General features: G+C 36.8%; 1 protein-coding gene across 2 annotated transcripts in view; it reads right to left on the bottom strand.

Annotated features, from left to right (window-relative positions):
* Window positions 1–19,036, bottom strand: part of SLC7A11 (solute carrier family 7 member 11) — a 125,697-nt gene that overhangs the window by 43,819 nt on the left and 62,842 nt on the right. Inside the window, exon 12 of one of the 2 annotated variants that reach the window (XM_025921735.2) lies at window positions 6,014–8,541. The exons of the other annotated variant lie outside the window; for it this stretch is intronic. Within the exon in view, the coding sequence (XP_025777520.1) occupies window positions 8,474–8,541 (68 nt within the window). The 3' untranslated portion in view covers window positions 6,014–8,473. Of the gene's footprint in view, window positions 1–6,013; window positions 8,542–19,036 lie in introns of those variants that run through there. 2 annotated transcript variants of the gene reach the window in all.

Genomic DNA, 19,036 nt, shown 5'->3' with positions numbered 1-19,036 from the left:
AGAGAGTTTTGGTCATCAGAACTTTAGGTTCCTTTTGCTCTACATTTCTGAGCATTTTTTAAGTTATTATTATGAAAATAGAAACACATAAATAATATATATATATTATTGAAAATATAAAAGCCTAAATGTCTTTTCATAGGAAAAGTTTGTAGTATAGGTCATTTCACTGTTTATTTCCTCCATCAAGACTCACTTACATGAACTGGGGGTGGAACAGGGGGAGAAGAGAGAAAAAGAGAGAATGGGAGGGGAGAGGAGGAGATGATGAGATGGGAGAAGAGTGGAAGAGGGGACAGAGACTGAACCTCTCTAGTTTTCTTACATTCTGAAGTTAAGGTATTCCATAGAAATATTCTTTCCATAGAATCTAATGGATTACTTAAATTTAGAGGTAATAAAAAATGCATTTAAGAAAAGCTTATCATGAAACCTAATGAATAAAAGTTGTTCATTCATTCATTCACTGAATATATTAATTTAACATTGAATACCTATTATGCTTTAGTCAGTGAAAGACAAAAACACCAAACACACACACACACACACACACACACACACACACACACACACCATTTCAAATTTAGGCAGAGAAGGGAGTCAAGTCTATTGATTACAATGGTGTAATGAGTTCTACAAAAAAGGTGCATCCAAGATGGTGGAGGTATTCTGGGATCAGTCTTGGGGAAGGTTTCTGGAAGAGGTGACTTTTGGACTCAGTCTTGAACACTGGATAGAAATTTGCTATGTGGAAAGCAGAAGATAGGAATGGGGGAGGAAAATATAATTCCTGTAAGAATCCACAGTATGTCGAATGAAATAATAGCATCTTTTTGTTGCTGTTGCTGTTAAACTACTGATAAAACATTTACTATGGCTGCAGAGAATGTTAGAAGTGGTCATTTGTAGCTGGAGAAAGAAGGGTGGAAGATTATGGAAAGTCCTGCACTGTGCAGAGGCTTTTGGATTTTATCCAGCCAGAAAAATAAATAAGTAAATGTGAAACCATGGAAGACTTTTAATATATTTGTGTTTCAGAAAGAACATCCTGGGGCAATCAGAGTCAATGATTGATAAAGTCAATCATTAAAATGAACACCTTCGATTTAGTGGGATGTATACTGCTTTAAAATTAAAAAAAAAAAAAGCAAAGCAGGACTTTTATTATTCAAACTATAAAATGTTTATTTCATTTCTATTTAAAATATTTTCAAGTAAAAATATGGACAAAAATACATATATGAAGGTTGAAGCAACTAGAAGCATGACCGGTATGCATATACATAAATACAATTGAAATTAAATTCATTGCAAAATTGAGTGACATCATATTGCACCAAAATTTATTCCATCCAAAACACATGTGTCAAGACATGTTTCTACCAGATGAAAGCACTCTTATTTCATAGTATCTTACCACTTATACAAATAGCCCATAAACATCATCTGGCAGTGTGATTGCTGCAGCAGAACTCTCCCCAGAGGGAAATCATTAAACTATAGAAAAATTCATTTTATTTCACATATGATGCTTATATGATGGCATAGGCATCAGTGCCAGAGAACCTTAAGCAATACAACACAATTCACACATGAAAGTCCCTTTACACCATTTATATTTTTATATCAAATATCTAAATAAATCAGTACTCCTAATATGGTTGGAATACAGATGCAGAAAAGGAATTTTGTTATTTAAGAATTTATAAATATAAGACGTTGTATAAAATTTGTATAAAAGATGCACAAACCCCTCTACCAAGTTTTATCATCATAACGCCAGAGTGAAGAAACCCCACCACAGGTGAGGACCATTTAGGATATTGAGGCTCATTCTTCCTCAGCTGGATTTCTCTGTTCTTGTACTTTAGATCACCAGACCAAACCCTGTTCCCCCTGCTCCTTACTTAGAGGAATGGTACAAGGTCACGACAGATGAATTCCAGATTCAAGTTAAGGGATAGAGCTGGTCTGTAAATTACAATTTAAGCATAGATCAAAGAGATGGCTGCCAGCACAACCCTCCAGAGTATTCTACCATTTTTCACTGGGCTAATTGATTCCATGAGTGCAAATTATTGATGCTTGCCATAGAATGTCAGAGGCATTTAAATACATTCATATCCAGTACCTAATAATGTGTTGATACAAACATACCAACACACATATTTTCTACCCCTTGATAATTGAAGAAGAAGTCACCGTTACTAGGTCAGATTTTAACACAAAGCTCACTAAACCCATTTCCTATAAAGTAAATACAGATACACATACAATAAGAAGACGCAAAAAATTCATCATGAAATGAATTCTGAGTCGATAACTAAACACTATCTCTACCAGTGCATCACTACCATCTAATCCACTCTACGATAAGTAGAAAAAAAAAATAAGTTCTATGAAATCTAGAGTCAAATCTTCGTCAGAAAAGTAGGGCAAATTAAGTTCGCCAAGCATTCAGTATGAGAGGCCATTTGTCTTGCCTTTTTCTGACTTGTACTTATTATAAAACCACAGGTAGCCAACAGCATTAGTAAAACACAACTACATGTCTGCTCACCAATTTGGCACAGAGAGAAGACACTATGTTTCATGATACTAAGCAATGCGCTTTTAACACGACTGATGCGTACATTTGCAAACTTCTCAAAATGTTGAGGGTACCACTGAAAACTCATTACTATTGTATTGCAACCCATCTACAAAGAAATAGAAACTTGAGGCCCATGCCTGTGTTCAAAATAACATTGGCCCCAAATATCCTAAAAGAGTAAAGCCATATCTCACTCTCTGTACATGGATAGCGTCAAAAGAAGAATCTGGTTTTCAAGATGTAAGAATCAAAAAGTTTAGATCCAGATTTACAGCATTAGTAATAATCCTAAAGGGAAACTATTAGGTAAAAAACTTCTCCAGGGAGAGGATAAAAAAAAATACAAGACTACTTAAATTTTTTGGAGGATTCTTGTGGTTTGTGTAATAACCCTAGATATGTATTGTTCTTTTGCTTCCAAAGCAATTCAAAAGTGCTATATGGTAGTGTTTGAAATCATTAAAACACACAGTTTCATGTAGATCACCTCTATTCTGTGAAAAGCATACATTCATTTGAAACAATCTGTTTTATTTCCCCAAAGCATTATTTTACTTGAATATAATATTTCTTTATATTGCATTAGTCAGTATATGGAAATTTGGAATGAAGGAGAAATTCTATGGAAAGAATAAATCAGAAATCCTTTGAAATAAGACAGTTCAAACCTAGAACCAGGGAACCACATTGCATTGCCTCCAGGTGTGATTACAAATGAGCTTCTGAGCAAGTGCTGAAGACGGTTAATTAGTAGGATAAGTGAGGTCTATCTTCACAATCCTCATGCAAGTCAGATCCCTCACAACCCAACCAATTATACAGATGCAATACCCAAAAGCCTAATGTTTTCCCACAAGACTCTGTGCAAAATACACTGTCGCCCAAGGTGCTCAAAATACAGTCACTTCTGCAAAAGACGTAACTGTGCATTAGTCTTTTATGTTTCTCTAGCGTTCTGCATGACCTTTAGAGGCCTCAAGAGGTAATAAGGACTCGGCAAGCAAGTCTGCTAACCAATAAATTAATTCACTTGAAAGTCATGCTTTGAAAAAAGTCAGTAGTGTGTATGTTGAGGGAAAAACAAGTATGTTCACTTTCAAACCAGTGCACCCATCTGCATGGCTCTCAGATGCCTACTGCTCCACAGTTTTCTTGAGAGATTTATACCATAAATGTACCCTTGATCCAAGAGGTTGAAATACACACATGTAACAGATAACTATTTCATATAACTACCTCCCAGTGATATTTTAAAGCCAATGGTAACAAAGAGATGAGAAATGAGGACTTCCGGAATGTAAGCCACGTGGTAATTGTATAAATTCAAATTAAGACTCACTCCCATCGAAAGGATATCATGCCAAAATGTGACAAAATAAAGGAAATCATTGGCCCATTAAAAAAAAACCCAGAATGATTCAAAAATATCAAGCTAATATCCTTAGAAGTTCTAAAGAAGGACAATATCTCACAACATGGAAACCTGGAGAACTTTCTGTGAGACCATGATTTATGCCTTTGTGACTTTGTATAGGATCTAAATATAGGCCAAACATTTTTTAGAAACCAAATAATTTGAAAATGCAACAAAAAGAAGCAAGGATTATCTTCAAAAAAATGGCTCTTAAAATACCTTTTTAAGTGCATTAATAATACTACCTAGAGGTTACACTTTTAGGTATTATATATATTGAGATACACGTAAAATACTGTTTATGAGAAAATAAACCTAAAATACACTTATAGGTAATCAATTCTTTTACCTTATATGTAAAGTATGTAAACAGAAGCTGTCAAGATGACTCATTATCTACTCTATATCCATCACAAGCTTCTTGCCAGTTACACAATGTCATACTTTAATTCCTGACTTTGAATTGTTAGCAAGTAAAATGCGACTCTGTAAACATCATCAGCACCAACATACAGCATATCATGTAGGGTAAAATGAAGCACAATTACATTTAAGTAAAATCAGTCTTTTACTCATCTGCACCCAAATCCCAAATCTCTCGAGAGTTCTTTCCTAAGAGAGTTACAATGAAAACCCCACTCATTGTTTTTCTATCACTCAGAACTGAAATGTAAAAAAAATGTCAAAAATGAACTCCCTCCATTTATATCAAGTAATATATATTATGAGAAACTCATTTGTAGTTTTATATAGAGATACTTAAATTAACTCAAAACTTTATTTAAAAACATTCTATAAACGGCCCATGTTTATTTCTAACAGAAAAAATAATGGAAGTTATTTTACCTTACTCACAAGGATAGATGCAGATTTTGTAGGGCCAGAAATGTATATACTTTTTCTGATCTCCGTCAAGAAAATTAATGAGAAATTCTTAATGCAAAATTAGGTACAGACTTGAAAGGGGCATGTCTAAGTGAGGGCACTGAAGCTACATCCCATTAGCTACTCGGGATATCCACCTTTCCACAACAATTAACATCCAACAGTTCTCTGACTATGCTGCACAATAAATTACACCAAAATATCATCACTTCCAGTCACGTGCTATCTGCCATTTCCTGCTACTCTGACGTTCAGTATTCTATCTTTTTATAACCTCTACCTCAATTATAAGAAATCCACTATCGATCAAAGATGCCCCCTTTCTTGGTTAGCACTACATTCATCTATAAATAGAGAGAAAATAATGAGTTTCCTGATGACTGATTACAGTTCATAAAAAATTATGTTAAGTAATTATACTCGTGTTAACCATCTGTTAATCTATCAAATAGCAACTGGAGAAACAACTCTACTAGACACATAAAATAATCCCAAAATTTGTTTCAAGGTACATATTTTAGTGTTCAAGAAACTGCTATGCATTGCTAACTTAACCTAAGAACCTGTCCTACTTTTGTGCCAGCAGGGATGGGGCAGATACAGTATAAACACATGCGTGTATTTGTGCGTGTGCACACTTAACATTATGTTCGGTATGGAGTCTGCCATCTTTTCTATTCCAAGTCTTTAATCTCCTAGAGACAAGAACAAGGTCTACTTCTAGGTAACCTAATCATTTACAATAGTCCAGTTTTCTTCATTTGATCAAAGAAAAATCTCGGGAAAATAATCCAACATTTTTAAAAATGAGTCAAAAACATTTAGTGAAATATTCAAAATTATGTAAGGAGGATCAGTCCATTTTTTACTCAAACTGTTTTAGTTTTAGGAGTCTTCACTAGATCTGTTTAATTCATAATGAAATACTTGAGACTATGTTCTCCAAAGAGTATACATTTGAAAGAGAGTATATTAGTTGTCTTAAACTGTATGGGCCACTTTGACTTTTTGCGTTATAATAAATTCATAATATGTATATAAACATTTGAATATCCACACTGGTATAGGTATATTGCATATAATGGTTTATATATAATTCTCTCTATAAATAATTTTAAATATATGAGAAAGAAAATTTTATTTACCACAAATAAAAATATACATTTTAGTGTGCAGGTGAGTTTTCAACTAGAATTGGCTTGATGTGATACCATCTGAATAATAATTAATGAATATCAATTTGCTGATTTCGGAAACCTTGCATCTTGCTGTGATGTATCCTAACAGTGAGCTGAAGAACAACTTAATCTTCATCACTTTTAAAAAAACTACTGGCTGACTTTCTCTGTGGTTAAAACGTTTTGACGGTAGCATTAGAAATTTAACAATGCAAAAATTAGTTTTGAAAATTATGGAAAAAATAATGGATATGTATCCTAGTCAGTTTGTATAATGTTATACTAAAAAAAAATTTAAAAAAAGATAAACAAAATGAGACCTATATGCCACGGTAAGATATAGGCACATTATCTCAAGAATAATCAAGAACTACGCAAACCTCTCCATGAGATTTTATCAGTTTTCTTTTCATTAGGGAAAAAAAAAATCTCAAGAAGAGTTTTGTTTATATATATGGGCCTAAACTCTAAATAATAATAATAATAATAATAATAATAATTATAATAATAATAATAAAGGAAAATAAAGAAAATGTGTTTTTACCTCAGTAACAATATAGTGGGGAGAGATACAGACAAATGGATACAGGAAGCAGAGGCTACAGATCAAAATTTGAAAACCATATGGTAAGAGAAGAAGGAAGGAATTTTTATGAATTCACTTAGAGACCCAAACACAGGATTGGCTGAAAAAAAATGTCCATCTTGGATGTGTATTAAATGTTATCAAGAGCAAAAATTGAAATTAGTGAATTGGAATTGCCTCATATTATAAATCATAATTTCTACTTTGGTCAATTGTTTATGAACTATCAGCTCTTGATTATCTTAATCAGTGTAATTCTTTCCAAAATTGTTACTTTTAAAATTAAAGGATAAACATACTCAGGTATGATGGACTACTTGATCTTGGTTGTATGTAAATAATAATTTATGCTTTCTACCATTATTTGACACTTATTTGAAAATTCCACAATATTTTCCAAACTTAGCATTAAAACACCTGTCTGAATACACACACACACACACACACACACACACGCACACACTTTCACCTTTTGGTGAATTTGTTATCAGTTATCTTTTTTGCAAGTTGAATGATAATTAAGGTGAGGAAATTACTGACAAAGTTGAGATAAAGAATGGGAAATTTTTAGAAACATCAGTTGTAAAACTTATTTAACTGTGACATTTTCTTCCTCAATTTTTATGTAAATATATGCCTTTCCTAATTAATCTGGACAGTTATATCTGAAGAGATATTTTAACAGAATATAAAATATATAAAGGAAAGGTATAAACTGTCAAAATTTATCACCATGTAAAAATAACTATGAAATTTTTAAAAAATGTTCATAATTACTAACACTGCATATAGATGGGATTATAGTGTTGGACATAATATTTTGGGTATTTTCTTTCTTGGTGATTTCTGTCTTTTATGGACATGGCAATTTGAAGATTCAAAAATGCACATGTTTAGATATGTTATCAAGGGGCAAATTATTAGCGAAACAAGTGACTGTGCTTAAGATGATTTAATACCAAACTGAGTATTGCTTAGTATTAATACCAAACTGGTATTTAATACCAAACTGAGTATTGCTAAGACAGATGCTACATCCTTTCCTGATCAAATGGGCTGCCATGAAAATAAAGTGGCCCATAACCATGGAGCTTCCTGATAATGAGTGAAAACACCCTAACATCATCAATTATCAATAATTTTTAGACATAATTCCTGGATTTTTCTCATGAACAACAGCCCCTAGAAGCTCTTTAATGTATTCATTAAAATTGGGCATATCGCCCCTGCCCTTTGTTCAAAATGCTCTGGGTAAAATTCATTACAAGATGGTATCTAAGTTAGTATCTATGGGGAAGCAATACAATGCTGATGTGAAATAAATGTCTTCCTTTGCTTGGTCCATAATGATGACGCATGCCTTTTATCCCCCAGAAGAATAGAAAACACTTTTCACAGTATAGTCAACTACAGTATGCAAAAATTGTCTGTTATAGATCCCATATATACAGAAAACATCTTGGTGTTCAGTTTGAAGGTTCTTAGCCATATGTTATAAAGACCACTGAAGTAATGTTTCATGCAGTAGTCTTTTTCCTCTAACTTCATATAGGTATCAGGGATTCAAAGATCATGTGAGCTCATGGAAGGCTTGCATATCCACTTTCTATAACTACATGGAGTTATAACTAAATTTCTTAGAAACCAGTTTGAATACACTAAAAGATACGAATAGAAATAACTGATTCCTTTAGTCCATCACCAAAGTTGAAATCTTCTGGATTTTCATAAAATGAAGTGAAGATCCACATTTTGTTTCAGCCCTTTGGGCAGAAACAAGGCCAAGCATAGATTGCCAAGATTTCAAATGCATTAATTCATAATTTATGACAATCTTCTTCTGGTACAACTTCCAGTATTATTTGTAATGTTCTGGTTATTCTGTCTACAAAGGAATAAAGAAGAGAAATTAAAAATGTACAGAAATCAGAAATGTATAAAAACAGCAACATGAGAATTATTTGGGGTTGAATACTGAAAATACACAACCGCCTATTTCACAGAGCGCTTTCAAGAATTATTTACTTCATTAGAATCCCATCATGCTCAATTAATTTATTTGTCACTTCTGCAACTTCCCATGATGGCTTCTCGGCAAGAATACATTAATATTTTGTATCCAAATAGGAACTTTAATTCATAGACCAGGAAGCCGAAAATATTTTGAGGCAACAGAAGGAAGATATAAATAAACATTCAAAACTACACTTCATATTCGGTTTCAAATTGTTTTGTTGTTTTAGTACCTGTGAGATTACAACCAATTCCTCAGCAAAATCAAACTGACTCATACTGTAATGTCCAGTCTCAAACTTGTAGACTATTACTGAGTAAAACATCTTATGTCTCAGGGCTTTATTACTTCATCTGCAGAATGAGGGATTTGGGAGTGCCATCAGCAGCATGGAGGGCTAGGAAGTCCTAACACTTGCCTCTACACACACACACACACACACACACACACACGCACACACATGCACATACGCACGCATGCACGCAAACTGAAGAGACCCAAGAACAATAAATAAACAGCTACAAACTGAAGAAAACAGCTCAGGGAGATTTCCAAACAACAAAGAAAAAGGAACAAAAGTGTGGCAGAGCTCAAAAATTGATGTCTACATAGAAATGTAGAGAAAGCATTTTGCCTATCACCCCATCCCCAGTCAGAAGCTGGAGGACCCCAGCAAGCCTCATCCTGTGAATGACTGCAGCTTTTGCTACTGAGGTCTCCCACAGTCCTCAGTGATGCTGGTCCCAGATGATGCAGCATCCTAGAGTGCCCCCACTCCTCATCTGCTCCCTGAGGCTGGGGCTGCTGCTGAGGTGAGACTTGCCTTTGCGGGCTTTGGCTGTTGATGTACCTACCCCGCTGTCAAGCATTGGGTGCCACGGCACAGCACCATGCACTAAACTGGAACTGCCACTTTTCTTGGCCCGCTCTAGCCCCAGAATGGGGTTTTATCCCATCATTACTCAGGCAAGCTCCCCTCCATTAAGCCCCAACCTCAGAGTCCCTAGCTACTTTTTGGCTATCATTATTGGGACTGTGCTATTGTAGCCCTGAGCCCTCCCCTCACAACTCGCTCAGGTCAAGACTCTGAACTGTCATTGCTGCTCAGAGACGGACTCTTACTGTGCTGCCCCCTGCCCCCAGGTTCCAGGTCCTGGCTCTGATTCATCATTGCCAGGGGCACTGCCACTACCCTAAGTGTCACTCACTCCCTGTGTCCCAAGTTACACTTTGGCTACCATTACTGGGGCTGTTCCACTATTGCTCTGAGAACTCCCATCCCAGGACTCTGAACTGTCATTGCCAAGATGGGCATTTGCTTCCCTGACCCCTGTCCTGTGGGTTCCAGGTCACAGTTCTGACCTATCATTGCTAGGGGCACTGCTACTACCCTGGGCCCTACCCATCAAGCTTCAAGGCAGAGCTCTGATCCATCACTGCTGGGACAAGGCTACTGCTGCCCTTAACCCTACCCCCCAGGTCTCTGGTTGTAGTTCTGAAATGTCATTGCCAAGGCAGTGTTGCTACTGCTCTGTGCCCGGATCCCTGGGTCCCAACATGTGCCTTTAACAGACCATTATCAGAGTTATGCTGTTGCTATTGTGAGTGCACTGGTGCCAGAGTTGAGATTTTCACCACATCCTCAGGCTGTGCTACTACCGCACTTTGCCCCTCTGGGCCCAAGCCACCACTGCACTCTGTTATGCCAGGACCTTTGTCACTGCTGCATTCCCTCCTGCCAGCAGGAGCCACAGTTGGTGAACTTTTGAGACCCAGGTACCAGCTGCATGGGATATCTGCAGACGCCCACACTGTAGACATCAGTGCTACAGCCACAGCAAGCGCACCTATGCCTCAGGTTCCAGGCACGGTGGTCTTATCTGAGGATGCCAGCTCCAATGCTACTCTGGGGGCTCTGAGTGCCAGCATGTCAGACCAGGTGCCAAGGAAGGACTCCTTAACTAGAATTTCCTTCTGTGGGCAAAAAATCCCACTAAGGCTATCAGCGGACTTCTTGGCAGAAAACTTGCAGACCTGAAGAGAATGGGGTGATATATTCAAAGGTCTCAAAGGAAAAACAAAACAAAACAAAACAAAAAAAAAACCAAACAACAAAAAACTGCCATCAACCAAGAATACTTCATTCAGAAATAAAGAAGAGTAAATATTTTACCAAACAAAAGCTGAAGGAATTTATAACCGATAGACTTGGCTATAAGAAATGCTAAAGAGGGTTCTTCAAGATAAAAAAAAAATAGTAACATGAAAACATATGAAAGTGTAAAATTCACTGGTGAAGGTAAATATATAGTCAAACTGAAAATACTCTCGTATTGCGATGGTATTGTGTGAATGACTTTGAGATTTGAAAGGATTATGAGAGACTTCTATGAACCATTATATGCCAATAAACTGAATAACCTAGAATAAATGGATAAATTCCTGGAAACATATGGCCTCCTAAGATTAAACCATGAAGTAAAAAAATCTAAACAAACCAATACCAAGTAAGGAGATTGAGTCACTAATAAAAATCCTCCCAACACAGAAAAGCCTGGGAATAGATGGTTTGCACTGGCCAAACATTTAAAGAAGTATTAACACCAACCCTTCTCAAACTGTTCCAAAAAATTCTAAAGGAAGGAACACTCCCAAATTCATTTTATGAGGCCAGCATTATGCTGATACCAAAGTCAGACAAAGACATTATAAGAAAAGAATACCACAGACCAATATTCCTGATGAATACAGATGCAAAAATTTTCAACAAAATATTAGCAAATAAAATTCAACAACCTAATAAGAGGATCATTTACCTATCATTAAGTAGGCTTAATGAGATGCAAGGATGCAAGGATGCAAGGATGCATTAAACATAGTACTGGAAATCCCAGCCAGAGCAATTAAGCAAGAAAAAGAAATAAAAGGCACTCATATCAGAAAGATATAAAATGATCTCTGCTCACAGATGGTGATCTCATATATAGAAAGCTCTAAACACTCCACTAAAAATCTGCTAGAACTAATACATGAATTCAGTAAAATTGTAGGATACAAAACCAACATATAGAAATCAGTTGCATTTCTATACAGTAACAACAAATTATCTGAAAGAGAAATTAAGAAAGCAATTCAATTTACAATTACATCAAAAACAATAACATATTTTAGAAACAAATTTAACCAAGGAGGTGAAATACTTGTATACTGACAATTATAAGACATTGATGAAAGAGATTCAAGAAGATACAAATAAATGGAAATATATCTCATGTTCCTATACTGGAAGAATTAATACTGTGAAAATGTCCATATGACCCAAAGTAATCTACAGATTTAATACAATCCCAATCAAAATCCCAAAGACATTTTTCACAGAAATAGAAAAAAACTATCCTAAAATTTGTTTGGAATAACAAAAGACCCTGAATAGCCAAAGGAATCCTGAGAGAGAAGAATTAAACTGAAGGCCTCAAAATACTTGATTTCAAGCCATATTACAAAGCAACAGTAATCAAAACAGTATGGTAATGGCATAAAAAGAGGCACATAGGTCAAGGGAACAGAATAGAGAGCCTATATATAAATCCCTACATATATAGTAAACTAAGTTTTGACAAGAATGCCAAGAATGCACAATGGAGAAAGGAGAGTCTCTTTAATGAATTGTTCTAGGAAAACTGTATATCCACATGCAAAAGAATGAAACCCTAGCTTGGGCCCCTATCTTACGCCATTCACAAAAACTAACTCAAAATGGATCAAAGATTTAAGTGTAAGACCCAAGATCATAAAATCCCTAGAAGAAAACATAGGGGAAAAGATCCTTGACATTGGTCTAGGCAATGATAAGTCACTAAAAGTACAGGCCACAAAAACTAAAATAAATGTGGCTATACTAAACTAGACAGTTCTGCACAGCAAAGGAAATAATCAACGAGTTGAGAAGACAACTTACTGAATGGGAGAAAACATTCACAAATCATACATCTGATAAGGGACTACTATCCAAAATAAAGAACTCCTACAACTCAATAGCAAAAAAGAAAATAATCCAAATAAAAACCTGAATAGACATTTTTTTCAAATGTCATACCAAGGTATAGGAATGGCTAACAGGTAAATGAAAAGGTATTCAACATCAATAATCACCAGGGAAATGCAAATCAAAACCATAATGGGACATTACCTTACACGTGTTAGGATGTTTTTTTTTTTTTTTTCAAAAAGACAAGGGATAACCAATATTGGTGGGGATGTGAAGGAAAGGGAACCCTTATACACTACTGGTGGCAATGTAAATTGCTATACCCACTATGGAAAACATAATGGCAGTTCCTCATAAAACTACCTATGATCCAGCAATCCTATTCCTGGTGATTTGTGCAAAGGAATTGAAGTCAATATCTCAAAGGAATATCTGCATGCATACCTAAGTTAATTGCAGCATTATTCACAATAGCCAAGATATGGAAACAACCTAAGTGTTCATCAACAGAAAAACGGATAAGAAGATGTGATTATACACACACACCCATGTAAACACACACACAATGGAATATATTCAGCCATGAGAAAGAAGGAAATCCTGCCATTTGCAATAACATTATGCTAAGTGGGATGAGTCAGAGAAAGACAAATACTGTATAATATCACTTATATTACAGAATCTAAAACACTGAACTTGTTAAAATAGATGGTAAAAGGATGATTGCCAGAGTTTAGGGGGTCAGGGAATTGGAGAGATATTGTTTAAGAGTACAAACTTAGTTATGGAGATCTAATGCAAAACATAGTGCTTATAGTCGACAATATTGTATTGTAAAAATTTCTAAGAGACTAAATATGAACTGTTCTCAATAACAAAAAGAAATGACAAAGATGTGTCATGATAAAAGGTGTTAATGCTAGTGTGGTAATATTGCAATATATAAATGTATCAAACCAACACATTCTACATCTGAAACTTATACAATGTCATAACGTCAAGTATAACTCAATTAAAAAAACAACTTAACTAAAAGAAGAAGGGGCTTAGATTAGAAAGTAGTTCCCAAAATGTAATCACTGGACTGGGATCACTAGCATAGGCTGATATACCAGAAGTGCAACTTTTCAAAGCCTTATTCCAGACCTACTAAGTTGGAAACTGAAGGTGGGGCCCAGAAATCTATGATTCTACTAGACACTAAAATATAGAAACTAGCAGGCTGGATGATCTCTAAGGTTATTTTATCTTGGCAATCCTAGAACTCAGCAATGCTAGTTTCTCAGCGTGTTAGTTCTTGTTCATCTCTGATCTTTGTAATCAATCCCTACAGAACCTCTTCAAACTGTACTGATGCTGGAGCCTCTAGAGCCTATCTTCTTGATAGTTTCAGACCCACATCGTCTCTCATCCAGACATACAATCTTTCTCCCCTTTCATGACTTGTCAACTGTAATAGTCCCTTCCAAGCAGTATTTCATGTCACTGCAAAAGGTATATTTTTTATCCTTTGCTTTGCAATAGTGTTCTTCAAAGTTGTTTTTCTTCACGCACTAATTTTTATAATATACATTAATTATAAAGAGCCCAGCACAGTTCTGGCAAAGGGTAAACTCCATGTAAATTTTTCTTGAATAAATTACATTTGTTAACAGCCTATTCTACACTGAGATGTGTGTGGAACACAAGGGAGTGCTCAAGGGTAATAAAAATCCATGTTTATAGAAAAGGGAAGTGGTAAAATTACCTAAGAAAAATAGATTGTGGGAAGGTAAGTACCCATCAATAGAATGGGATATATGGCTTTTGTAAGCAGAGAAGGAACCAGGGCTATCTGGTAGGTTGAAACAGTAGGAGAGTTCAGGCATCTGCAATAGTGGATTGCAAAGCAGTGAGGTGAAATTTACATCCTCTCCAACTCTTCCTCCCATGACTGGCGTGTGTGTGTGTGTGTGTGTGTGTGTGTGTGTGTGTGCGCGCTCACTTCCATGCATGGGGGGGGGGGGCGGGGGGAGGGTTGCCTACTCACATTTATGTACTGAACAAAAGCCTTTTCCAAAAGTCTGTTTCTGCCTTCTGGGACCCCCAGCCCTTTGCTTTCTTAGACCTCTTACTTACCCATGTCACAACACAGCATCAGTTTCAGAGAAAAGGAGAACAACTTAGAGATCCTGATGCTTTGCTAGTGTAACATTCTCCTTTCTGAAAGCTCAATTTAGATCTTCTATTCAGCAGCACACAGAGGGGCAAAGAATCTGTCTTCTGGTTCTGCACACCCATTCCCTTCTTCCGTGTTCAATCAGTTCTGTTACATTCTCTCCTCTGACTCTCATATTCTCTCCTGGGATCTCAAAATTTGAATAATTGTCATCATAAAGGAGGTTTGGGCAGAAGTGACTGATTTTGGCCTGAGTAAGCTGTTAGAATTAAACCGTCTTTTCCTTCTAGGTCATCTACATCCATGGGGTCAGACAGAGATACTCAGCAGACCCAAGTAACCCGCTATAGAAGCTTCCTGCTTGCCCAGAAAAGCTGCAGAGCATGTGGAACTCAGCTGCATCCATGCTCATTTAAGGCTTTGCCTTTGGAGATAATCAACTCCATGACACTATCCTTTCAAACAAAGTTGAGCCAATGAGTCTGCATTGGGTGTTTTCAGTATCTGCAAGCCCCAAGAGCAAATAGCAATTGCAGTATTTTTAGCTTTACTTTTCACGTTCAGTCATTTTTGAAATCAGCTGAAACAACTAACCTTGGAAAAGCTGATTTACCCAAGAACACTTGGTACAAGTATGGGGACCTGTAGCCAAAACAGGCTAAGTCTGTGAAGTATTAGCACAAAACCAATCTTCTCCACAAGCCATAGTAAAAATAACAGTATGTGTGTTGTTTTTTGTTTGTTTGTTTATTTGTTGTTTGTTTTTGTTTAAAAAAAAAAAAACAGCTTCCAAAACATTTCTCATGCATGGTTTCATTTCAGCCTTACAGTGAAGATGGTTTGGGCCCCTGAGAAATGTAGGCAAGCTTAACTAATTTAAAATATGGCAATGCAGTCTTCTTGAACAGCCAATCAAATGCATTACACAGCTTTCAAGGAGGTATCATAAACGAAGCTATCGTGACAGACTGTAAGAAGCATCTGCTTTTAGAACCCCAGAATTACAAAGTCCTTGTCTACAAAGATGGACTAGGATCATTTTGCTGGTGCTCCCAAGTACCCTTCTTCGTAATCAAAGATGTTGCTTAAATACAGTCGCCCTCCATATCTTGCCCTGACAAGAGGAACCAACTTCCGGTCACCCCACTCATCTCAGCCCTGACACAGTTGGGCTGATAAATAGGGGCAGCCACGTAAAACAGCTGCTGGTGGCCCTAGCCAGGGCTGGCCACGTCTAGCTACCTCTGTATATTTGAGTATGTCAGTGGGGTGTCTGCCCCATTTTCCTTGGGTGAGAAGCTCATGTTTCTATAAATACATTTTAAAAAATGCCCAGAAAAATTCACTACTCTGTCACAGATGGCAGAAAAACATGTTCTGTGTATCTGACTATTCCCTTAAGAGCACATTTTCTTTTCACCCTAGGAATGCTATCAAACAAAATGTGGTTCAACACTGGCATCCTGTGGCCAGAGAAATTCATCAAATCTCAGAAAATCTCAGATCCTCTGGTTCTGAACATTCCTGGCTATCTGTACCGCGTGGCTTTTTTCACCATTTTCTGAAGGCTGTTCGGTCACCTCACACTGTTTGCAGAAGCACCTTAGGCAAGATGTATTTTGATCAGCTATCATCTCAGAAGGCTAACCTGTTCATGTATATTAGGGTGAAAATAAATGACAGCAGAAGGTCTAAAGAATGTTACCCAACAACAACAACAAAAATTTGATATCAAATCACAGATGCTCTCCAAGTTCACACGGAGTTTTTTTTCCTAATGAGGAGGCAGTTGGGAAAAGAGGCAAGGTAGTGGGCAAGACTCTGCTGTTTGTGTGTCTGTGTATGAGTGTTTTGTTTTGGCCAAAGGCGAGGAAAATACTTGCTATCGCAGCAATAAATATTATGAATTTTCTTTATTTTACTACAAGAATGCCGCCTAAGAGGAAAATCAAACAAAATTATGGAGGATTGTTGTTTTTGCTACTCACTTTCAAGGCAGCTATAAAGATAAAGGGTTACAAGGCTCACAGTTTAAAGGCAGAATTGCCATGCTCCCCGGTAAGACTTAATGGCATTTTTGAGATCCAAATAACCATTAGGGGACTACTGCATGGCGGCTGCTTTCACAAATGGCTACACTAAATTTGGAGTCCTTGGAGATGTTTGAAACATCATTAGAGACAGAAAAACAACAAAAAACTTCAGCATCACATGAGCGTGGAAAACCATCAAAGAGGGGTCAAGTGTGAAAAGTGGAGAGCTGGTATGCACTGACAAAGAAATGGTGCAAAATACGTGCATGTTAGCAACAGGAAAGGGCACTGAGAGTTGCCTGCCTCCCAACAGGAAGAACACAATCCCTACTATGTGGGGGAAAGCATGGAGTTGGCTCTTTCATCATGCTCCTTCTCATCATAGCCCAACTGTAGGAGTACTAGCTCTTTCTTCCTCAGTTCTCTGGCTTTTCCATGGTGCTCAGGGGTTTGAACTGTCTCTGGCCAGGATCTGAGATAGACCCAGTCCTCACAGTGATGAACGCTAATTCGTCTTAAACGTTGGTCATCAGGATGGTAGTTATTGTTCAACAAGATTCTTTTTCCTTTCAGAAAAGTTTCTATATTTGCTGCCTACCATGGAGAAAACGGAACTAAAAATATCCCACAGAAAACTGGTGTGATCTAACAAGAAATCGAGCTTAAATACCCTGCTAGACAATCAGTGTGCCCGTGTTAGCCTTGAGGAACCCAATTTTTATAGTAATACCTCTTCAGGGAATAGTGTTACCAGCTAGAAAACAAAATTCAGATATAAATAGCAGTGTAAGGTCTAAATATACCAAATACCAATTAAAAGCTAATAAAGAGTAGTATCAAAAGTCTATTTTAAATGGCTGACTTCTAAATGAGTTTCTCTAGCACGCTAGAGAGTCAATATGTAGACATATTATTGCAGGGGTTTTTTTGTTTGTTTGTTTGTTTTTGAGTTTTAATAACACTGACATTATTTGTTCACAATTTTACCAGAGATATCAGAAATCTCCCTGAACTTTTTACCAGGTTTTTAAAAATTAATTACAGTAAAAGAAGTAAATTCAAGCGGGTGAGAACAAAAGTTGTTTTCTAAACTCCCCTAACTCAGTAGCAAGAACATGGTTGTTCCTCTGGCTATCTTTTTCACTTCTCTCGTGTCCTTCAGGTGCCCACTCTAGAAAGACCATGGACTTTGACGTCCAGCAGATGTGGGTTCAAATCCTGGCTCAATGGTTTAAAATCTTTAACTCAAAAATAAATTCTCTGTCTCCCTGAGTCCTGTTTCCCATCAGACATAGGACTAATAAGCACCATCTCACATATGGAGCTTGTGCAAGACAGAACAAGATGAGGTAAGGAAAAACCTCAGTCAGCAGAGCCCTGACAGATAGGTAGGCTGTCAACAGAGGCTGTCCTAAGCACCCTTTCTATCTACTCTCCCCGATATTTCCTCTCCTATATTTCCTCTCCCCGCAATTTACCTGGTCCCTGAGACCTTTTAGGTTTTCCTCTTTAATATCTTTCACTTTCTCTTGGACCCTGCCAGCACCGTCCATGATCAGAGCCTTCTCAGTCCTTATGCAGGGTTACCGTGGTAACTACCAATCCTGGGCCCTTTCAGCCTTGACCCTCTGTAATCCATCCTCACTGTACCCACAACGATTTCTATAAAATACAGCACTGCCTGAATTTGAATTCTAGCTGGTCTACCTAATATCTGCATGACTTGGAACAAGTTATACGAATTCTTCTACTGTATAACTCAGTATCTGGAAAATGGAGATAATGATTTTTCCTACTTCAGAAGGTTGTGACAAGGATTAAGTAAGGACATATATGTGCTAACACATAGAAATCACAACATAAATGTGAGGTATAATTTGTCTCTTCATTGTTCTTGCTGTTCTTACGACCCTTTAGCGATTCACCATGCCTATGAAATAGGGTTGTGTCGTAATCATGATATTTGAGCCCTTTGTAGGGCTCTGCCTAACTCCCTATCCCTCAGCAAGAGCAGGTTATGCTATAGAATCAATAAGCTGAGCTCAAACCAGAGTAAAAAATAATTAGGTTAGTAAGGGATTCGAGAAAGCAATTAGGTCATTTATAGAACTGCTGATAAAATTCTATCTAAAAAAGCTCTCTTAAGAAGTGATTAGAGCAGCTCAAACTAAATATCCTGAAAGGATT

This window comes from Puma concolor, chromosome B1 (genome assembly GCF_028749965.1).
Source record: "Puma concolor isolate L17-30 chromosome B1, mPumCon1.1.hap2, whole genome shotgun sequence".
NCBI classification, from domain to species: domain Eukaryota; kingdom Metazoa; phylum Chordata; class Mammalia; order Carnivora; family Felidae; genus Puma; species Puma concolor.
Note: the sequence above shows the minus strand (reverse complement) of the source record. Positions and strands in the feature narration are given on the sequence as shown.